Genomic DNA, 23860 nt, shown 5'->3' on the forward strand with positions numbered 1-23860 from the left:
CCTGGCTAATTTTTTTTTTGATTTATTGTAGAGATGAGGACTTGCCAAGTTGCCCAGGCAGTTCTCAAACCCGTGGGCTCAGGCAGTTCACTCACCTAGGCCTCCCAAAGTGCGGGATTACAGGCTGAGCCACCGAGCCTGGCCAACCTCATGTTTCTTAAGAGTACTGGATGGTATACTCAGGATCGCATCCCAATAGTGGGGCAGAAGTGGCCCTAGACTACAAACTGTTCTGGTACCCTATACCCAGACCTAAAACATGACCCAAAAAGGACCACGATGTTTCCAAGTAAACTGCATTCAGGAAGAAAGTTTCAACAATATGTTTAGGAACACAAAATACCTAGTACCCAGTAGGTAAAATTCCCAGTCATGCCATCAAAAATACACAGGCATGTAAAGAAGCAGGAAGGTAGTATTATTGTATTCCAGCTATATTAGCCTTCTTTCACTTTCTGGAATTTGGAAAGTTCATTTGCTATCATGGAGTCACACATGCTGTTTCTTCTGTCAGAGATATTCCTCACACCCTCCAACTCCAACTCCTTGCTCTTTATTTCGTTCTTAACTTAAATAGTACTTCCTTAAGAGAACTAACCTCACCTCCCCGACAGGGTCAAAAACTTTCATAACACCTCATACTTTGCCTTCTCAGAATGTATTGCCTTTGTATTTAATGTTTTTTGTGTAATCTGTAGATGGAAGTATTGTATATGGTAGCATTTCCATCACAAGTATGTTCTGCAGATTTGGCTTCAGTTTATGTAGAACCGTTAACATTATCTTATGGTAAAACAGCTTGGCCTCTCACTGAATTATTAGCACATCTGTGGCCAGGAGTAGATGGACAGATGTAATTGTTAATATGTATCGTAAACACAACTGTTGGAATTTCAGGTAACACAGGAAGAAGGACAGCAGTTAGCAAGGCAACTTAAAGTAACGTACATGGAGGCATCAGCAAAGATTAGGATGAATGTAGATCAAGCTTTCCATGAACTTGTCCGGGTTATAAGGTAAGCAAAATACATTCCAGAAGTGTGTTTTAATACATTACTATGAAATGTTTTTAGTTAGAGGATATTATGTATAGGAGTGATTCCTTTCTAGGGGTTCATACACATGGTGTGTTAAAAATGTTATTTAAGTGCATGTTCTAGGCACTTCCAACATATAAAATCTAACTTCGTTATGTTGTAGAAGAAAGTATACTTTGAGGGGTTTTGAAAAGAAGAAAGACAGCTTCCAAAGATAGTGACGGTGTGAATATGGTGATGACAACTGCTAACATTTGAATGGTAATCTCTGCCAGATACCATGCTAAATGCTTTACATGTATTATTACATTTAATTCTCACCGCCCCCCAATAAGCTAAATATTTTGTTTTAACCTCATTTTCAGAGGAGAAAATGGAGGTACAGAGAAATAAGTCATTATGTTCAGAGTTTAAACATTAAAAAAAAAAATTTAGTGGCAGAGCTGGCCTTGAATTCCAATCTGATCCGAGAGCCTGTGCTCTTGCTTTTCTGCTTACCCTCCTCCTGCCAGGCTACGTGAAAGCCTGGTAGTAGAGACGGTGGAGAGCCCATGAGGTGTGATGTGTGCCATCCCACACTACAAAGAATGTTTTTGTAAGATGACCTTGGGGGCCCTGTGGTTTAGAAAGTGTTCATGGGCTTCAAGAAGCTGGAGGTGATGGGTGAGGTCTGCTAGAGTTCCTATATATGCTTGTGGGTGAGAAAGATAAAGTTGCTCTCTTTGCTCTTATGAGAAAAGAAAAAAAAAGGAAGGAAGAAGCTGCTTTAGTGGGCGGTGGGACTTTATTGGATTATTTTGGGGCTCAGTGCCCTGTCTCCTACTTCATTCACCTTTGCTCTGCTGGATTGTTTGGTGGGACTATGGAGTGGGCACTTGTTTATTGTGTATAAAAGGGGAATTGACACCTGAGCTTGTTACTTGTTAACCCCATGCCAAGGTATTCTTTTTGTGTAGAAAGAAGAAAAAATGAAGGTTATAGGTTGTTGTTTTTTTAGTAGTTTGTTAACAGTCCTAGTCCCATTATTGTTTTATGAGTACAGACTTTCAATTTTGCAAGATGAAAAAGAGTTCTGGAGATGGATGATGGTGATGGTTGCCCAACAGTGTGAATATACTTAAAGCCACTGAATTTTATACTTAAAAATGGCTAAAATGGAAAATTATATGTTATATATCTTTCTGTCTCCCCATTCCCGTTCCATTTTAGTGTTAACAACTGATGAAACAGGATCTTCTTTTCTCTTTTTGTAGAGACAGGGTTTTACTTTATTGCTCTGGCTAGTCTTGAACTCCTGGTCTCATATAATCCTTCCATCTCGGCCTTGCCAAGAGCTGGGATTACAGTGCCTTCTTAAAATAATTAACATTGCCTTTTTGAAATAATTGTCCTTCGTTTTGAGTCTTAGGATCTGTCCTTATCTATCAATCATTTAGGAGTGAATGGGGGGGTTAATGCCAGGCACTATTTGGCATATTTTAAATGTTACAAGTTTTTTTTTTTTTTTTTTTTGAGTTGGAGTCTCACTCTGTTGCCCAGGCTAGAGTGCAGTAGCATCATCATGACTACGCAGCCTCAACCTCTTGGGCTCAGGCAATCCTTCTGCCTCAGTCTTCCAAGTAGCTGGTACTATAGGAGTGCACCACCATGCCTGGCTGTCTTTTTGATTTTTTGTAGCGATGCAGTCTCGCCAAGTTAGCCAGGCTAGTCTCAAACCCCTGGGCTCAGGCAAGCCTCTTGCTTCCGCCTCCCATAATGCTGGGATTATAGGCATGAGCCACTGCATCTAGCTCACAAGATTTTTAATCCTCACAGCAACTGTAAAAGGTAAGTTCCCCCATTCTCTTCTAAACAACCAAGACTCAGAGGGGTCCTCTATCTTGCCAAACACTGACTTTAATAAGTGGCAGAACAAGGATAAGAACTGCATACCTCACAAGGGTAGTTTTATATTTTTACTCTAGTGATGGATGTTTATTCCTAAGTGTACTTTAGAGTCATGGAATTTTAGTTTGAGAAGGGAATTTAGAGGTTACTGAATCTAGCATCTCATCTGATTCAGGACTCATCCTTTAAAGCAGTTAAGACAGCTCTGCTTATGTGGTGTTGAAGCATTTGTGACCTTTGGAGGAGGGGCACAGATACTTGCTTTGATTCCTAGTTGAAGTTTAACATTGAAAAGCAGATGGGCTGGTTGGCTCAGGCCTGTAATCCCAGTACTTTGGGAGGCAGGGGCAGGAGGGTTGCTTGAACCCAGGGGTTTGAGACCAGCCTGGGCAACATAGCAAGACCTCAACTCTACAAAAAATTAGCTGGGTATGGTGACACACAGTCATCCCAGCTACTCTGGAGGCTGAGGCAGAAGGATTGCCTGAGCTCAGAAGGTTGAGGCTGCGGTGAACCATGATGGTGCCACTGCACTCCAGCCTGGCAGCAGAATGGGCCCCTGATTGAAAACAAACAAATAAAACAACAACAACAACAAAAACCATTGAAAAACATATGCACTTAAATGGAACTTTTCTAAAAACAACCTGCATTTGTAATAGTAGATTATCAAGTGGGTGATTATATTTTAGATTTTTCTGTCTTACAGGAAATTTCAAGAGCAGGAATGTCCTCCTTCACCAGAACCAACGCGGAAAGAAAAAGACAAGAAAGGCTGCCATTGTGTCATTTTCTAGAACCCCTTGAGTTTTAGCTACCAACTGCCAAGAAAAGCCCTCATCTTCTCCTCTCTCCTTACAGTTTACATCATGTTGGTACCTTTCCAGCCTTAGACAAATAAATGATCACCATGTTAGCCTTAGACCAGGAAACTGGCTAATACTTTCCGTGAAGCTAATACAATGGTCATTTCCACACAGATTAAAGGAAACACTAAGGCTGCTTCAAAGATTATCTGATCCCTTTTAAATATGTGTCTGTATACACAGAATCTTTTTTTAAGTGCTTACATTTTAATGGAGATGAATCAGTTTTGGAACCTAGGCTGTTTGCCAAGCTGAAGCCACAGGTTGTGAAATAGTTTTTAACTTCTGGAATCATATTGCCTACTGTTACTCTAAATAGAAATATAGGGAGTTTTTTTCTTAAATGTGAATTTTTGCCTATCTTTAAAAATTTTAATGTCAACTTTAGTTAACTTTAAATACACTGAATTGAATCTACATAAGTGAGACATCTCAGACCTTTGCTGATACTACAGCTTTTGTTTTCCAGTGGCCAAAATACCCAAATGCCTATTGTATTTATGAATTTAAAACTGCTTATAAAAGCCTTTATTACTCCTACTCTTGAAAATATAATATCCTATATGGCCAAATATTTGGACTCATTCTGAATTTAGGTATTTTGGTGAACTTGATTTTTAATTTAACTCTTTTCATAGCCATGCTAAGGGTAAAAATGAATAATTTCTGTCTTCCTTTTCAAATATTTCTGGATAAGGGATTCAAAAGAACTAAAACTGTTTTTGTTTGATGTAATATAAAATATGGAATTGATCTTTCCAGGGTCAGAGATGATTAATGTTTTTGCTATATACTTTTATACATTATTTTCTTATCAAACTAGTTAACAAGTATTTTTATATGTTTGTAAGCAAATATGCTTTCACAGCATACCTTGTGTATATGTAAAGATAAGTATTTAATTCTCACTATTCACTTTTAACTGACAAAGAAGAAAAGTGGAAACTACAGAAACTGTGGTAGAACTTGTACTTGCTGGTCTGGTCTTGGTTGTACCCACCTTTGGCCAGTCACATGTCTGCTCAAGAAACCTTCCCAATAGAATACAACAAGAATGCGACTCTGAAATCACTTTCCATCTTTCCTACTAGAGAATGACTGTTATATCAAGTATTAAGTGTAAAAGTTTTAATTGACAATTAGTATAACTGTGGATGGCTTTTGATTTTGTTTTTAATTCTGTGGATTGTGTTTAAACAATTCAAAAGTGTGTTCCTGATTTTAAGATACTAAGTGGTATTGCACAGTTGTCACTTTATTGAATGTGTACAACAGTCCCATGAAGTTTATAAAGCATACCCTTGTATAGTTCCAGGTGCTAGAATTAAATTGATCTGTTATCACAAGATGATGCTTGATTACTCATTTTGTTATTTCAGTGGTTGCTTGAGGGAATGAATATTAGAAGAAACTTATTTTAGTGCTCTGTACTTTTTCTCAAAAGCACCTGAGGGTGGTTCCAGCAGGTGAAGTTGATGTGAAACAGTTTGATCTTCTTAGTGATTTCCTGAATGTTCCCTTAAGTCAGCGTTTCTTAAACTTTTTGCATGAAATGCCTGACAGAGAACCTCAACTGTAGAGGAAGGTGAATATGTAGACCCCCTCCAAGGATGAAGCCTACAACAGCTTAAGCAGAGCACACAATACATTTATTTGAAATATAATAAAAATTACATAATTTCACACTGTACTCCATAATACAATTATATTAGCATTATCTTTCTTCCTTTAACGTCTTCTAATAAACTTAATGCCCAGGAAGCTACCACATATATCCCGTGGCTTTTGATACCTTGGCACCATCACATATCCTTGGTAGTATTTTCAATTGGGAAAGTTTTTTGTCATGGGTAACTTTAGGTAACAAGAGACTACTTACATAATATCCAAATTTAATGAGAAAATCTTCACATTCTATCTCAATTAATTAATTTTTTCCTTGTCATGCTTCACCTTGAATAATTTTTTGAAGAAATTAAATTTATTTATATGAGGGAGGACCCCCCCAAACCTGGGATTTATTTATAAAAAATTGTGTATTTATTCTGACATGTTTAAACTTCAGTCACCAACAAAGTACTCTCTGTTTGATGCAATACTCTATCAAGATGCTTTTCCCCTACTCAAAACAGTTTTTTAACTTGTCGATTTTGATGCCTTTCAGTGCTTCTGCAGATTTTTGTTTCACCTCTTCTACATCGGCAAGATGTTTCCCTTTGAGGACTTTTTTCATCTGTAGTCCCAGTAACTCAAGGGGCTGAGGCAGGAGGATAACCTGAGGTCAGGAGTTCTAGACCAGTCTGGGCAACACAATGAGATCTCATCTTAACTGCTGGAGACCAGCTCCAGCTGGGTTCAGGGTACCCCAAAGGTGGAGACAGCGTTGGCGATTGGGGGGAAGAAGAAAGAGAGAGAGAGACAGAGAGAGACTGGACTCCAGTCTAGTGCAGAAGCAATGTGTGTCTTGAATAATTTTTATTGCTACTTTTTTTTTTTTTAGTTGGAATCTAAATCCGTCGCCCAGGCTGGAGTGCAGTGGCACTCTCATGGCCACCACAGCATTGAACTACTGGGCCCCGGTGATCCTTCCACCTCAGCTTTCCAAGTAGCCAGAACTACAGGTTCGCATTACCACGTCCAGCTAATTTTTTGTTTTTTATTTATTGTAGAGACGAGGTCTCACTAGTTGTCCAGGCTGGTCTCGAACCCATGGGCTCAGGCAATCCACTTGCTTCAGCCTCTCAAAATGCTGGGATTACAAGCTGAGCCATCGAGCCTGGCCTTGAAGTTCTATTTGGATCTCCTTAATATATTCTGTTTCTCTTCTCATTATGTTTATATATTCCTCTTAGCAAGCTCAGTTCCCAGAAAATTGAGCTCTAATGCCTTGTTTGTTGTGTGTTATGAATTAATTTCTCATCTGTGTGTCTAGAATGGCACAGACTGTGTTTCATCCTTGGGAGAATTGAGAAAATTTAGTCGCTCAATTCTCACAGAACCCCAGTTGAGAAATGCTGCGTTGGATATTTGAACATGGTTATTGTAAGCTCAGAAACAGGGTGGGGGTGGGAGGTGAGGGGGTGTGATCCAGTGCCATGGGTAAGATGCAAAGAATTGCACAGAAATTAGATTAGAAAACAGAGTTTATTTAGAAAGTAGCTTAGGGAGAGAGAGAAGAGATTCACCTCCCCAAGGCAGGAGAGGGGGCCAGAGCTTAACAAAAGCAATGGTGGCCACTGCTTGTGGTTGAATGCTTTTTAAAGCTTCCCTTTGATGGTGACAAGTCATTAGTGTGATTGGGTAGTGATTTGTTTTACATCATCAGGAAGGGCTAGCTAAGCACAGCTACTGATGTAACAGTGATGTATGGCAGGCAGATGGGTGAGCCATGGTGATGGGTTTGGTCTATCACCTCTGATCACCGGATGGATGGGAGGGGCAGGTCCAATAGCTGAAAGACAAGTTTTTTTTTTTTTTTTTTTTTTTGAGTCAAAGTCTCACCCACTCTGTTGCCCAGGCTGGAATGCAGTGGCACACTCATGACCACTGCAGCCTCGACCCTCTGGGCTCAGGCGATATTTCTGCCTCAGCCTTCCAAGTAGCTAGGCTAATTTTTCTTGATTTATTGTAGAGATGAGGTCTTGCCAAGTTGCCCAGGCTGGTCTCAAACCCCTGGGCTCAGGCAGTCCTCTTGCCTCTGCCTCCCAAAATGATGGGATTACAGGCATGGCAAAAGACAAATTCTTTAGGTGATATTAATCTCAATGTCTTATGTCTTGCCCAGAGTTCCAGGAAAGGATTATTGTCTGGCTTAAGGAGGCCAGAGAAACTCCATTTTGGTCTCTATCCTTTCAGTTACAATAGCTGTTTTAATGTCTTTGCTGATTCTATCATCTATAATTTTTGGATTTGTTTCTGTTGACTAATTTTTATTTAGTTGTAGGTCACATTTTACTAGTTTTTCACGTGTCTAGTAATGTCTTGGATGATGGACATTGTTTTATCTGTTGGTTGTCTAGACTTTGGTCTTCATCTGAAGATTTTGGGGCTTTGTCCTGGTAGTCAGTTAACTTACTGAACTGCAGTTCAGTTCCATCCCTTCAAGACTTCTTTTTAAGTTTCGTATACTCTCAAGTAGTCGTTTTCTCTGTACAGTTTAGCTCCACTACTTAAGTGTGGCCCTTTTGAGGTCTTTCTACTGAATGCCCTGAGTAGACTCTCCAATTTGGCTTGTGAGAACTAAACCAATTCCCAGCCTCATGTGAGCTCTGGGGAACTATTCTGTTCACAGCTCCTGGGCCATTCTTTGCCCAGCTTCCTGGAGTTTCACCCTATACATATGTATCTTAATATTCGGCAAAGCTTCATTGACCCTATACATGTTTTTGGAGCTCTTTTTCTGTGCAGCTCTCTCCTTTCCAGGACTTTGTCCTGCAACTTTCAGCTGCTTCAAAACTTCCTAATCTCTAATGTCTGTGCTTTCAGTTCAGGGAAACAGTTGTGCCCTAACTGGAATCCCCCATCCCTTGTATAGCCTGGAATGTGCCTCCAGGCAGAAAGCCAGGGGAGTCTTAAGGCTTACCTTATTTGTTTTCCCTGCATCAGGATTGCAGCCTTGTCCTGCCGTGTGTACAATGGCTGAGAACTGGTGTTTAGTGTGTTTCGTCCAGTTTTTTAATTATCTGAGGCAGGAGGGAAGATCCGGCCCTGTTAGTCCATCATGATTAGAAGTTGAAGTTTTTTCCATTTGTTTCCTGCTGTACAACCAGAGGTGCCTTGTAGTTTTTTCACTCTGACTTGAAAGTTTTTCTCACAAAGAGTGGCCAGACTCATGGCACGAATAGGCCTTCTCTGTGTGGTCATTTTTTTTCTCTATTGCTGGGGGTTAGCAAGCTTTTCGCTAAAGGGCCACATTGTAAATATTCTCTCGGGCTTTACAGGCTGTGTAGTCTCTGTCCCATCCACTCAATCTGTTATTATAGCACCAAATTAGTCATACATAATATGTAAATGAATGGATGTGGCCGTGTTCCAATGCAACTTTGTGTACACTGAAGTTTGTGTTTCATATCATTGTCATATGTCATAAAATATTACTCTCACATTTGTTTCCCAGCCATTTAAAATGGTGGCTGGGCTTGGTGGCACAACCTGTAACCCCAGCTCTTTGGGAGACCGAGGCGAGTGGATTGCCTGAGCCTGTGGATTCGAGACCAGCCCGGGCAAATTGGTGAGACCTTGTCTCTACAATAAGTTAAAAAAAAAAAATTAGCCGGGCATGGTCGCGCGCGCCTGTAGTTCCAGCTACTTGGAAGGCTGAGGTGGAAGGATCGCTGGAGTCCAGCAGGTAAATGCTGCGGTGGCCATGAGTATGCCATGGCATTTCAGCCTGGGCCACAGAGCGAGATTCCAACTCAAAAAAAAAAAAAAAAGGTAAGAGCCATTCTGTGCCATAACAAGAGAATGGGATGGACTTGACCCACAGGCCATGGTGTGCCAACTTTGCTTCTGTAGCACATTTAGCGTTTGAGGTTATATTTCCGAATTTAGAATCTTGTGTGCCTCTTTATTTATTTGGAAATTCTTTAAAGCAGTATTTCTTGAATGGACTGTCATGAATTTCTGTTCTAGAGTTTTATCCCCATATTGTTTGCTTAGAGAGTTATAGTATTTCAGAGTAGAATGTTACACTCTTATTGACATATCTGCTATATTGATGATTATCTAAATTTGGGGCTTGACCAAGCAGATTTCTTTGTTTAAGGCTGTATTAGGCATTCTGGGGAAATGGATAAATGTGGCATTTCCCTTCCTTCAAATATCTCAGAGTCTAGTGGTTAAAATTTTAGAGTGACACAATGCTGGGCCCCTCTGTTTTAAGGCAGAATATATAAGAAGCAAGCAAAAAGTGTTGCCTAGTGGAGGAGATGGTGGCGTATATTCTTAGAAATGGCGCTTTAGCTGGAGCTTGACTGATTGGGAGGATTTGACATTGGGAGGATAGAAGATGAGTGAGTTGGTGGAAAGACTGAGGAAAGGCACAGAGTTGGCAGGATGCGTGGTGCATTCTGGGCCTGAAACCTTGGTCCAAGAGATTCTACATGGTGGGAAATATGATAAAGCAGACTGGAGCCAGGCTGTGGAGGGCTTTAAATAGGAAGGCCTGCCTCTGGATAATGGGAAACTGCCAAAGATTTGAGTGCCTCTGATCTAATCTAGTGGTCATGTGAATTGCAGAGAGGGCAGATAAGAGAGGGAGGCAGGTAAAAGGTTGTTGTTGGAACCTGTCCTCTCAGCATCACAGACTCAGTGAGGGCAGAAACGTGTGTGTGCTACTGCTTTACCCTTAATGCCCACAGTAAAAATCATTTGATGAATGGGTGAGATCAGAGAAAGATGATGAAGGCTTGAATTTCAGTGACATGGGGAGAAGAGGAATGAACACTAGAGAGATATCCAGAAAGTGTTTTTAGCCGGCAAAATAATGGAGTCGGAGTGACCAGAAGGTGGTGGTGTTACTAGCTGAAATAAGGAATATAGGCAACTCTCTAGTGATAGAATATATGAAGCTGGTACAGTCACATGCGGGTTAGTCTAGGAGCCATTTGGGAATGGGAGTTGGGGCTCAAATGAAGAGGCTAAGGCCGGGCAAGGTGGCTCACACCTGTAATCCCAGCACTTGGAGATGCCAAGGTGGGAGGATTGTTTGAGCCCAGGGGTTCAAAACCAGCCTAGGCAATATAGTGAGACTTCATCTCTACAAAAGAATAAAAAAGTTAGTTGAGTGTGGTGGTGTGTAACTGTAGTCCCAGCTATTTGAGAGGCTGAGGTGGGAGGATTGCTTGAGCCCAGGAGGTCAAAGCCGCAATGAGCCGTGACGATGCCACTGTTCTTCATCCTGGGCAACAGAGTGAGACATCAACTATTAAAAAAAAAAAAAGCTAAGACTAGAAGTGCAGATTTGGAATTTGTCTATTTTGAGTCCATGATTGAGAGATAGGAGTGGATAATATCCACTAGGAAGAGTGTGTTTGAGAGACGGTACAACAAAGGGAAAACAAACTTTTATGGGGTTGAAGATTAAAAGGCAGCAAAAAAATGAAAAGAAGCAGTCAGAAACTGGAGAGGACCGGGATCCTGTCAAGGAAGCCAAGAGGGTGGTAGAAAGCATTGTGTGTTACGCAGAATGGAAGAGTCAGCAGTGATCAATTACAGGTTCTGTTGCCGCCTTATATTTGTTTCAGTCCTCTGGTTGGGGAAACCAGATAATAGTTGAGGTGTGATTGGAGGGTAAGGATGTGGAGAAAGTAAGGGTTGGCTGTTGTGAGAAATTCTGTGGCAAAATCAGGGGCAGTTTTTGTCCGGTGATGGGGCAGTTATCCTGCTTTATGGGCAGGATGTTAGAGGAGCAAGAAAGAGAGCCAGTATAAGGTACTTCATCACAGATATCTAGGTATCCAGATGTGGAACTAAATATTACCATCTGGATACTTAAGCATTTGAGAACTATAAAAGCCTAATTTACAGGCTGAAGTCTCTTTCTGACTGGTGGAAATTGGCATTGTGCAGCTTCTCAAGACTGTTGAAGGAACAGTTAAAAAAATGTTTGATCTCTATCATTGTGAATTGAGACTTTGCTAAATATAATAAAAAATGATTTACCAGGAAAATAATCATTCTCGCATATTATAGCAATGCCAAATTTAGCAAAGTTTTAAACACTGCCTTCAATTTTGGTATTCCATTTGTGAATGGTATCAGGCTACAGGTCTTGCTTTGAGCAGTGTTAGCATAGTGGGATGAGAGCAGGAGATGCAGGTATTTTACACAAGTGGCCCTTCTGACTTCCTAGGTAAGTTCGTAATTCCAGGTTAGGGTCCCCCAGTAGGAATTGCATTCCAACAGTAGAAAAAACAGGGACTGCACTTAGTGCTGTAGAGGAGTCTGTAGGCTTGAATAACATGTTTTTGCCTTTTTCCCTTCTGTTAATACTTGTCAATTATTTGAGGTAAAGGCAAATTAAACATGTAACTGCTTAAAATATGAGAACTATTACCAATCATTTCTAAAGACGGGAGTATTTAGAGCAATATGATAAAATGTTAATGAATGCTGTCTTATGTTAAGACATCATGAATATTATGAATGTTAAGTGAAAACAATCAAATTTCACTTTGATAATAACTGTAAAGTTATGCATGCATATTTTGTCATGACATTTTCATTTTTTTTTTTTTTTTTTTTGAGTTGGAATCTCACTCTGTGACCTAGGCTGGAGTGCAGTGGCACATTCATGGCCACCCCATCATCGACCTGCTAGGCTCTGGTGATCCTTCTGCCTCAGCCTTCCAAGTAGCTGCAATTACACGCATGCACTTACCACATCCGGCTAATTAAAAAAAATATATATTGTAGAGATGAGGTCTTGTCAAGTTGCCCAGGCTGGTCTCGAACCCACAGGCTCAGATGATCCACTTGCCTCGGCCTCCCAAAATGCTGGGATTACAGGTTGAGTCACTGAGCCTGGCCTCAGTTTTAAGTAACAGAAATGCAGCTCAAACCATCTTCAACACAAAGTACCTATGTACAGATTTAGGAAGGAAGGGTCGGGTGGGGTGCAATGGGCTTTCAATCAGTTCTGTGACAGGATACTTTCAGGACCTACTCTTAAGAACTGGCTAAATTGTGGAGGTGGAGTAGTGAAGTCTTTGAATTTGAGCACTTATGTCAAAGCCAAAGATTAGAAAAGGTAAACACTCAGCACCAGCTTCTCACAAGGTGCAGCAGTGATTTGAACCCATGTCTCCCATGCTGAACCATTACCCGTCTCTCCTCTCCACCTTGCAGAGTATATAACACCTGAACCAACTGGGTTTCTAAAGCAGGATGCCATTATTTAAATTTGACATTTAGGTAGAGATCTTTTGCTTTCAGATTCAGAAGGATTTAAATTGAAGAATTAGCTTCATACTAATTAGCATTCAGCTGCTATTTATAATTTGTTCCTGCATCTCACTCATTTTCAAAAGGGACTATTTTTATTCCTTCTCCCTACATCGGGCAATGTGAAGAACAAATGGAATCGTTCTATCATTAAAACTGATAGCACCAACTAACAACATAGTGGCTATGGCTACATCCTCCTTGATTCTGTGTCATAATTAGGATTAAACATTTATGTTTAGCCATTTTTGGACAATAGTGTTTATACCTTTAGGGTATATTTAACTCCTTTGCTGCTAAGCTTCCAAAGCTGAGCTTTTTTTACTCCAGGTCACATTCCATTATAGAATGATCAGGAGAGGCCTTTCTACAGTTCTATGAGGTTTCTTCTTTTTTTATTTTATTTTTTTGAGTTGGAGTCTTACTTTGTCACCCAGGTTGGAGTGCATGCAGTGGCACACTCACGGTCACACTCACGGTCGACCTGCTGGGCTTCCTTGATCCTTCTGCCTCAGCCTTCCAAATAGCCAGAACTACAGGCGTGCGCTACCAGGCCCGGCTAAGTTTTGATTTATTGTAGAGATGAGGTCTTGCCAAGTTGCCTGAGCTGGTCTCGAACCCACGGGCTTGGGCAATCCACTTGCCTTGGCCTCCCAAAGGCTGAGTCACTGAACCTGGCCTCTTTTTTTAAAAAATTATCTTTATTTTTTAACTGTTGCCTTAAACATGGGGGCTAGATAGAAATAGGTGACAGAAATAATTTTACTGTGAGAATTTGTGTGTATTGCCATCTGTCTTAATCCTTTTTGGTATTGCTATCACAGAATACTTAGCATGAGTAACTTAAAAAAAAGTTTTATTCAGCTCATGGTTCTGCAGGCTGGGAAGGACAAGAAGCTGCTTCACTTGTGTCGGGGGCTTTTCATGCTGTGTCATAACACGGTAGAGATGGTCAAAAGGGTAGCATACATGTTTGGAGACACAAAACCCAAGGGGCATCCTGGCTTTCTAACAACCCTCTCTCTCTCAGGAACAGTTCTGTGAGAACTAACACAGTCTTGGGAGAACTAGAACTCACTACAGTGGCCCCAAACCAATCACGAGAGATCTGCCCCTGACCCAGACAGCTCCCACTAGGCCTCAACTCCCAACACTTCCACATTGGGGATCCAATTTCAACATGAGTTTTGGGGACAAACTCAAACCATAGCACATTTTAGCTATGGACTTAACCTGGACTGTTCTAGAGAGTTGGAGTCAATGTGAGAATGTGTAATGTACCCTTATTTCCCGGAAGGAGTATGTAGATTTTGAGTATGCCTAAAATATGTTTAATACACAAAGTTTAAATTAAAAACAGCACAAAATCTTTTAATTTTTTTTCAATTCTGGGTCTAAAGAAGCCCAGGTTTTATTCTCATTTGCTACAACAGATTTTTTTCAAATAAAATGCATTGGCAAGGTGACAGGTGAGTGACCCAATGTCTGGTTGAGCAATGTATCTCTGAACTTCTTACTAGTATCTTAAAATGTAGGTGTAAATTGGATTACAACTGGTTTGGCATTGATAGAAATACATAAACAATTGTAACTGTTCTTTATATGGCAGTTTTTACTGGGTGTCTGATTATTTCTTTACTATCTCAAGTGGAAGTCCAAACAAATTTCATGTTTGTAGTAAAAAGTCTTTATTTCCAAAATGATTGGTTAGCCAGAAAAACTATAAACCACCTAACACAAGACTTTGGTAAGAAAGAGATTTGATGCTTCTTATAAATTCCCCATTGCAAACAAAAACACGCGACAAGAATCATGCTACCCATTCTCAGCCATTAACCAGTTACGCTGATTTTAAGTCTCCAAAATCAGGATTTAAAATGTACTCAACTGAGACCAAATAGAGACACTGGGGTGGCTTGTCCTTGGACAGGAATCTCCATCTTAAGGAACTTTGATTTTCGTGATTTGAGAGTAAGTATGCGTCTAGATAGCTTAGAACAATGTTGCAACAGCGAACAGATTCTTAATTAGAACTTTTTTTGGTCCAAATAGAAAATTAAACCTCTTTCATTATATTGTGCTCCTTTGAGGGGAGAAAGCAATACATTTGAGGATGAAAAAAAAAGTTGGCAACAACTCAAAGGTAAGTCACATGTAATAATGGTCCCTCCGGAACAAAGGAGCAAATGCTGAATCTTTTACTAAAAATGACTGGGGTGGATGACAATTATAAAAAGACCCAACCCTCTCTCTGAACACTTAATTAGCTTAAGAACACAAAAGACTGACCCACCCAATGAGTGTCTATCGAGCAATCTCGTGTAAAGAAACTTCATATTCAGGGGTATAGCACATATATGTTGTGTTTGGAAATATCCTGATGTATTTAATGCAAATTCTTAAAGTAGTGTATTCAAAGCATTGTATGTGTCTCATTTATGGTACATATTTGGATTAAGCAGGAATACAGAAAGCCTACAAAAGAAATGAAACAATAGTTTTCACAATATATGCATGAGCAAAAACTTCTGATGGACCCAACTGAGAAGATGTCTGTTTACATTAATCCTGGGTAGTCAGTCTCCCTGAATTCAGTGTGCCTAACAATTGCTTGAAAGGGGATGTAAGACCTGGCCTTCCCTGTACTCATTCAGGGGGACCAGAAAGGCCTGTATGGAGGACTGACATGGTTTGACTTTCTACCAGAATTACTGGCTCAACTTGATTCCATGATAGTCCCTTTTCTTAGCCGTTCTCTCTTGGTCTCTGAAATACTTTTTCTCTTTACATATAAAATGTTATGACTAAAAAATAAAGTACAGAGATAGCACTTTGTTGAAGGAACGACTTGGAGGGCTCTGGGCAGACAGAAAAATGTTTAACAAAAATGTTTTCTTGTTAGAATCTGATCTGAAAACCTGGAAGTAGATATGTGTAAGGAGATTTTAAAACTTGGGCTTGGGTCTTTTAGGGAGGCCAATTTTGCTGCCGTGGACTTGGTTCCAATAAGGATTTAGTATCAACAAGTTCATAAGGCTGGCTTCCTTGAAGAATTGTGGCCAAAATTTTAAAAAAGCGAGGGAAAAATACTGTCTACATGTAATTCTCCTTATCTTGGGTGTAAGGACTGGTTACTGTACATTTAAATAAAGCAGCCATCGTTTTTTTTTTCCCTTTGGGTATCAGGAACCAATATAGGGAGTGAGATAAATGCATTCAGAATTTCTCAGTGAAAGAAGAAAAGCCACTCAACATCAATACTCCTCTTCAAGTCTACCAGTTCTGCTTTCCCCAGGAACTACTGATGACTGAGGAGACTTCACAAGAGATCTAAGATCCCACTAAATGGAAAGAGATGTATGAATAATCGTTCTCTGCAAGAGTGAACAGGCCAAAGATGAGAATGAGGGGGATTTGTTCTCTTCATCTGATGGGGACTGTTTCCTACTGGTTGCACCCTGGGACCCAGGCATAGAGTCATTTCCAGACATGGTTGCCTCTCTGTGTGGAGGAGGGCCTCTCTGTCCTGCCTGGTCAGGTGGAAGCTCTGGAGGGACATGCTTCAGTTTAGTACAGGGTGGCTGATGCTACTCACTTCTGTGCAGGAAGAGGGCTGGCTGGAGTTGAGAGAGTCCCACTCAGCCTGGAGTCCCCAAGAAGTATTCAGAAAGGACGTCCCTGGCATCCACAAGACTACTGAGCGAACCACACTGCAGAAATAAAATCTAGTGTACACAACTTAAATTGTCTTAAACAAGCAAATCATCCAGCCATTGAGACTCTGGAATCTAGAGTGCAGCCCTGGAGATCCTGGACCCTTGCTAACAAGGGTGAACGTTGCATGCTCTGATCTCTTTCTTGTCTTTGCAGCTGGTGAACTGGGAGCTTTTGAACCTCTTCTTCACAGTCATGTAGCGTTCCTGAATCCCGCCTCCGCACAGTTTGGTGCATTCTGACCAGGCTGTCCACGGGCGCATCCTACAGCCTGAAAGCATGAGAGAGCCTGGTTAGGGCAGCAGAAATTGGGACAAAAGGGATGCTGAACTCTAGTAGAGCTGTGAAATTTAGTTGTCTGGGTGCCTCTGCTCATGGATGTAACGATTTGTTGACTTCACCAATAGTCCTTATCGGGGACTGTTAGCTCCTATGTGGCAGGTTGCAAAAAATGGTCATAAATGCTTCATAGCTCTTCTTGTCAAGAGGCAGAGACTATTTCTCTACCTCTTGAATCTGGGTTTAGCTATACAACTCGCTTTGGTTAATGAGACGTGAGCAAAAACTTGGCTTGGAGATAACCAGTAGGGGTCAGGCATGCCTGTCATCTCAGCACTTTGGGAGGCCAAGGCGGGAGGACTGCTTGAGTCCAGGAGTTCAGACCAGCCTAGGAAACATAGTAAGACCTTGTCTCTACAAGAAAAATTAAAAAATTAGCTGGGCATGGTGGTGCACACCTGTAGTCCCAGCTACAGGAAGTTGAGGTGGAAAGAGCCTGGGAGGTCAAGGCTGCTGTGAGCAGTGATCGTGCCTCTACAGCCTGTGTGAGAGAGTGAGCCCTTGATTCAAAAATGAATGAATGAATGGATGAAAATAGCTGCAGAGAACCCTTCCCCCACTGGGAAAGCAGGCCTGGCTGGCCCACTGGGGAGATCATGTGGAGAGAGGCCCCAGCCATCCAGGGAGATCCCAGGAATGCAGGTGAGGCAGGGCTGGCCCTTGCAGCCCCATTTAAGCAACATAAATGAGTCTAATCTGGACCTAAGAATCACCCCACTGAGCCCGCCCCAGTCACCCACAGAATCATGTTAAGTGATTATTTAAGAAGCTACTGTTGTGGGGTGACCTGTTACACGGCAGTGGCATTGAGCTGTTTTCTCCTAAGCCTCGCTCTCCAAAGATTTAGCCTCCTAAATGCTAAGTAAATAGAAGGCAGATTTTTTTTTTTTTTTGAGTTGGAGTCTCTTATCACCCAGGCTGGAGTGCAGTAGCACGCTTTACGGTCACCGCAGCCTTGACCTGCTGGGCTTAGGCGATCCTCTGCCCCAGTCTTCCAAGTAACTGGAACTACAGATGCACGCCACCATGCCCGGCTAGTTTTTGTGATTTATTGTACACTTGAGGTCTCACCAAGTTGCCCAGGCTGGTCTCGAACCCCTGAGCTCAGGCAATCCTCCCACCTCGACCTCCCAAAGTGCTAGGATTATAAGCTTGAGCCACCACACCTGGCCGAGGTGAAGCATTTTATTCTTATTTATTTAATTTATTTAGTTGGAGTCTCACTCTGTTGCCCAGGCTGGAGTGCCATGGCACACTCATGACCACTCCAGTGTCGACCTGCTGGGCTCCAGCGATCCTTCTGCCTCGGCCTTCCAAGTGGCCAGAACTACAGGCGTGTGCTGCCACGCCCAGCTAATTTTTGACTTATTGTAAAGGTCTCACCAAGTTGCCCGGGCTGGTCTCGAACCAGCCTGGCGGGCTCAGGCAATTTGCTCACCTCAGCCTCCCAAAGTGCTTGGATTATAGGCTGAGCCACCGAGCCCAGCCCGTGGAGCATTTTAATAGAAAGAAAGGGTTCAGTCATTTGGGCTATGCCTTTACAAATAATTAGAAAGTCGATGTACCCATTAATCTTCACTTTTACATGGGCATCTTCACCCGCTTCAGGGACTCCAGAGAACATCTATCAGCCTGCGCCCAAGGCTTAACCATGGATCTGCCTGGTTCACTGTTTTGTTGGTTTGCTGCCCTCTTGGGCCGGCTTATTCAGCAGTGAAGCCCAGGCAGGGGGAGGAGGACATGTAATCTTTGTCTTGGGTTACAAACAAAACGGGCCTCTGTGCCTCTTTTTACCGCCCCCAAACCACTCCACACAGGTCTGATAAAATCACTCTCGCGTAAAGTCTTCACCTTCAGAATCAAGTCTCAAGTCCTCAGCAGGCCACTGGCCTTTCGTGATCCGAGCCCCGCTTCTCCAGCCTGAGCTCCTGCCTCCTTCCTGATCCTCCATGCTCCAACTGCTTCCCACTTACTGCTTGGGCGTAACATGCCCTTTGGTGTCTCTGTGCCTTTGCCGCGACTATTCCTGCTGCCTGGAATGCACTCCTCTCACTGGCAAACTCCTCCAAGTGTTTCAAGGCCCACTCTAATTTTCCCTGCTCTGACTTCTTCCTGAGCTCCAGTCAGTGTGAGACGCTTATCCTCGGTTCCCTCAGCACTTGGTTCATCGCTCTATTACAACATTTATCGCTTAGTTATTTGGCAGCCTGGATCAATATTATATGGGAAAATAAAACTCAAGGCTGACAGGACTCTGCTCTAAACTTTATGGTTAACTTTGGAAAAATAAATCATAAAGCCTCAGGCCTGGGTTGTCTTGCCTGAGCCACACCCTTAAAATGGAAGATGGCTTGTTCTGGGAGGTCCTCGGGAACATTTCTGAAATGACAAACAAGGCTTCTTTGACATGTCCGTATCATTCTTTTTCCCCTTTCGCAAGCAGCCGATAGGGTTCCTAAGTCATAACTACTGTTTTGAGCAAGGCTGGACTGGCTTCTGGTTTTATATATGTGTAGAAAGGAAGGGATCGTGCAATTCCTGAAGGTTCTTTGCTTGAAAATCTATTGTTGACAGGCGACTATATGATCTAAAGTTTCGTTGACAAAGTGTCACCCCTCTTACCCCCCCAGTCCCCTCCGTTCCAAATTATGCTTGCTTAATGGGAAAAAACTTGTATCTAGTGTCAAAATGTGGTCTGGAGACCCCAGAAAATGCAGTCTCTCCCCACTCTTTTTTTTTTTTTTTTGACAGACCTACAAGTTAGACCTAGTCTGTCCTGGACATCAGTCCATCCCACCCGTGGGAGCCATACCTGGGAACTGTTCCCCATCAGACTCCTCCCTCAGCTGCTCACTTCTCCGGCTCTCTCGGGCCTCCCTCCAGCGCAGCTTCTGGATGGATGGATTTCGAAGGCATTTCCGGATGCGGCACTTTTTTCGCTGCACAGTCTCTGGGCAGGGTGCACCTCCAAACTGAGGCTCCATTTGGATCATCCGGGTTCGAATCACGTGGCCTTTTCCGCATGACTTGTTACATTCCGACCACTGGGACCACTCGGTGAGTTCACAGTCAATGGCTGGCAAGACACAGATGGGCATTGAGTGTATCTCACATCTGTAACAAGATACAGTCACACATTCCTTTGAACACTTCAACAAGCCTGCAAGGAATGCAAAGCCGGTGCTGTCATCTCATTTTACAAAAGAAGACACGGAGGCTCCAAGAGGCAGACTAACTCCATCCAGCCCATGTGGTTGGTAAGCAGTAGAGGCAGGATAGGTGCCAGGTCATCCGTCACCCACAGTTAAGCCCCCTGTATGATTCAAGACGGCTTTGGGGGATTCTGAAGATGTGTTCAGAGCCTCTTGCCCTGCTCTGTGAGTCCCTAGAATATTGCCTGATCAGCACAGACCAGCCTCCCACAGTACCAAGGACCTGGGTGTTCTCAGGGAAGGCACAGCTCACTGGTGGTGTTTATTGTAGCAAGGCCACCAAGTCTCCTGCTGCTCTTTGGAGAGAACAAGTGAAAAACCTCAGATATTGTCAAGGCTTTCATAGACCTAGGCAGCTCTTCTTGTTCACGACATCATCCTTTGTCCTAAAGATGGCAGCCTGTGCCAAAAACACAGGAGCCAGACATGGGAAGAGGGTATCTCAGTAGAGAAGAGGGTCAGGAGGAAGTGATGTTTTATGGTTGATCCCAGTTTGAGATCCAGCAAATTCTTACTGAGCCAGAATCTCACAAATGGGAAGGGAAAATAGCACATCGGTCTGATTTTCAGGATGTGTCCTAAGGAGGTAAATGATTCCAGATTCTCTGTTGGCTTGGCAAGGCCAGGGTCAGGGTGAACCTAAAGGGTCCTCATTTTGTTCAATAGTTTCAGGGTTTTTATAACCTTTGTGGGAGCTCAGGTAGGTTTCTTCTCTGCAAAATGGGGATAATGGTGTTGTGTGTGTGTGTGTGAAGATTAAATGAGATAAGACTCCCAGCCCAGTAAGTGCTCCATAAATGTTCGTCTTCTCCTCCCTTCCTTCAGTGGACCCTGTGGGTATAAAGATTTTTATGTTGGAAACTGTCTCAGTCAGAAGGTTCTGGGGCCTCAACCCTGGTAGCTAGCTTGAACTATGAGCCAATTTTAGCCATGAAAAACACCAGGCTTTCTTTAGTTGATGGTCCAGGTTATCTCCTCACATGGCTGAGGTGTGCTGTTACATGGAACAGGCGTTGAGGCCTAGCCTTGCTGGGCCCAGTGCTCACACTTTGTGTCAACTACTTGGTTTAATCCTCAGAGCCACCTGAAGTGCTTTCTAGTATTTTACGGCTGAGGAAACTGAGGGACAGAGATGATAAGTAATCTTCTGAAGGTTACTGACAAGGGGAGGGAGCAGGAAGGGTGGCAAGTGAGTTTTAGAGGGAGCCAGACAGGCAAGAGTGGGTGGTAGCAAGTGTGTTTCCTCTTCCCCACCTGGAAGAACAGCTCTTGTAAGCCAGAGAAACTGGCTCTCCAGACTTGGAATTTAGCCCCATGTAATAAAAGCAGCTGAGCACAGAGATTTTGGAGGAGATAGAGAGGGGGGAGTAAGCTTTTGAGAACTTGGCTTGTTTTTTTGCTGGCCTTCTTACCAGGCTGCAAGAGTTGTTGGTTTGATGTCCAGCCTCTGGCCATAGGTAAATAAAATAGTCACAGTGAGAAGGAATATAATTGAAAAGCTCAGAAAATCCATGGGTCAGGCAAGCCCATAATTGTGTGGGGAGGGAAGGGAAACAACTGAGGTTTATTGAGTCTTGTGCTGTTTTGCGTGCATCTCCCATTTAGACTTCACAGCAACTTGCACTTGGTGTGTTTTCTACACGGTAGTGGGATCCCCACTTTACTAATGAGGAGACTGATGACAGTGTTTAAGTAACTGCCAACACAGAGATCCAAACCCCAAGCGCCTTCTCCGCAGCACACAGCTAGATCCTAGGATCTAGCAGTGTTTGCACAGCACAGGGCCTGTTCCTGAGTCCAGGAACACAGGAGAGATGTGGAGGGCTTCCGGGAGCCCTGGGACTTACGGCATTCGGGCAGCATGCACTTCTCCACCTGCTCCAGATCCTCATTGCAGTCTCCGAGTTCTGCTAGAGACTTGAGCATCCTCTGGCGGGTCCGCATGCCCTTCCCGCAGGTCACGCTGCAGTCGCTCCACTCGGACCATGGCGACAGCAAGCATGGGATAGTGTCTAGATGAAGCGCCAGGTTTGCCACGGAGACCAGGCTCCGTTTGCTCTTTTGAATCTCTTTGGCCCCACAATGCCCCCACCCAGTCCTCTGCTCTGGCCCTGGATTAAGTGAAATTGGCCCATGGGTTCAAAGGAGGGGGAATCCCACAGAGTAAGAAGTGACCCTGCAGTCTACTGCTCTCCTTGTCACTCTCCTCCATCTCCCCTGGCCCAGCTGGTCATTATAGCCTGATGTCAGATCAGGCTCAGTAAAATGAGTACACAAGTCCCCACATGTGGGGCATTGTCGGGATCTAGACTGTTTTCCTCCTCCCTCAGGGAGTGGTTTCTGGCCAAGGCTGTTCTCTGAAGGGTATACATATTCCCGGTAATGAGTCATGGGATGCAAGTGACCATGCAAAGCTGAAAGCAATGTAGTTGTCACTCTTGCTCAATGTAATTGTAAACACTCTGTTGGAATTTGACTAACTGGTTTGCCCATAAAACTGCTTGCTATATTGCCCCGAGGTGTGGATTATTCATGGACCTGCCTCCCCTGGGTTTAAATAAACCCATGTCTTTCCCTGCTGGACCTCGGGGTAACTTCTTTGAATAGGTAAATATTACACACAAGCCCTCTTAGGTTTGGGGTTACCACGTTAGCACCACTTGAAGCACCATTGAAGGGCTTACTAAGGGGCTTAGTAGAGGCAGAAACATCCCCCGTGCCCCAAGAAGTCTGCACTAATGGATAGGCTCAACGCTGCATTTTTGGGCACATTAGTACTGAAGGCCCTAGAACATTCATGTACTTGTGTGCTTGCATATATGACTGCTGTGTGGGCCCATACGCATTTGCAGAGGAGACCATGCTTTATGGGATCACACAAGTCCAATGCAGAACTGGAATGACCTGGCCCTGGGGAGTATATGTCCTGCCTAAATGCAGTGCCCCTCCCCACTGCCGCAAGAAAGATGCTCCTATAAAACAAAGCTGCATGCCAAGCGCGGTGGCTCAAGCCTGTAATCCCAGCACTTTGGGAGGCCGAGGAGAAAGGACTGCCTGAACCCACAGCTTCGAGACCAGCCTGGGCAACTTGGTGAGACCTCGTCTCTACAATAAATAAAAAATTAGCTGAACGTGGTGGCACACGCCTGTAGTTCCAGCTACTTAGAAGGCTGAGGTGGAAGGATCGCCGGGGCCCAGCAGGTCGAGGCTGCAGTGGCCGTGAGCGTGCCACCCTACTCCAGTCTGGGCGACAGAGTGAGACTCCAACTCAAAATACAAAACGAAGCAAAACAAAACAAAACAAAACAGCTGCAGGGGAATTCTATCAAGAGGCCACCCGTTTGCCACCCCAGCCGCCCTCCCTGCGTCCCGCCGCTGTTCACGTGTCCATGACTCTCATCTCGCCCCCGACCTTTATGGCCGTAGTGAGGGTGCCGGGGTCCTCCCCGCCAGTCCCGTCGCCTGCCCCGCGCCCGCGCCCGCGCCCGGGCCCACGCCCACTCACGGCACTCGGGCATCATGCACTTCTCCGCCTGGGACGTCTCGGCCTTGCACATGGAGCCGTCCGCCGGGCTCATCTTGACCATGCGGTGCCGCTTCTTCACGCCCACCCCGCAGGTGGCGCTGCACTCGTCCCACTCGCCCCACTCGGTCATCAGGCAGCTGCTGGGAGCTGGGGAGGCCCGCGGAGGTGGAGTCGCGCCCGCCGTCTGGGGAGCCGCTGCCGCCCGCCCGCCCCCGGCGGCGCCCCCACTCACAGCACTCCTCGTTGACCGTGCACTTCTCCGTCTCCTCGGTGGGCAGCGTGCACACGGAGCCGTCCTCCGGGAACTGCTTCACGTACCTCTCCCGGGACCGCATG

At 43.8% G+C, this 23860-nt stretch overlaps 2 protein-coding genes across 3 annotated transcripts in view; one reads left to right on the forward strand and one right to left on the reverse strand.

Moving 5' to 3' along the window:
* The window catches only part of RRAS2 (related RAS viral (r-ras) oncogene homolog 2), an 88602-nt gene extending 83464 nt beyond the window's left edge, over positions 1–5138 (forward strand). For both annotated transcript variants that reach the window (XM_008067938.2, XM_021717515.1), the window contains 2 exons: positions 898–1016; positions 3634–5138. In XM_008067938.2, coding sequence (XP_008066129.1) covers positions 898–1016; positions 3634–3721 — 207 coding nt within the window. In that variant the 3' untranslated portion in view covers positions 3722–5138. The remainder of the gene's footprint in view (positions 1–897; positions 1017–3633) is intronic.
* Positions 5139–14102: 8964 nt separating this feature from the next.
* The window catches only part of SPON1 (spondin 1), a 253507-nt gene continuing 243749 nt past the window's right edge, over positions 14103–23860 (reverse strand). Inside the window, exons 13-17 of the mRNA XM_008067941.2 lie at positions 23757–23860; positions 23504–23671; positions 21846–22010; positions 19599–19862; positions 14103–16718 (exon numbers count right to left, since the gene is read on the reverse strand). The exon at positions 23757–23860 is cut by the window's right edge and continues 8 nt beyond it. Coding sequence (XP_008066132.2) covers positions 16555–16718; positions 19599–19862; positions 21846–22010; positions 23504–23671; positions 23757–23860 — 865 coding nt within the window. The 3' untranslated portion in view covers positions 14103–16554. The remainder of the gene's footprint in view (positions 16719–19598; positions 19863–21845; positions 22011–23503; positions 23672–23756) is intronic.

This window comes from Carlito syrichta, unplaced genomic scaffold (genome assembly GCF_000164805.1).
Source record: "Carlito syrichta isolate Samal-C Ts95f unplaced genomic scaffold, Tarsius_syrichta-2.0.1 Scaffold309824, whole genome shotgun sequence".
Lineage (NCBI taxonomy): Eukaryota > Metazoa > Chordata > Mammalia > Primates > Tarsiidae > Carlito > Carlito syrichta.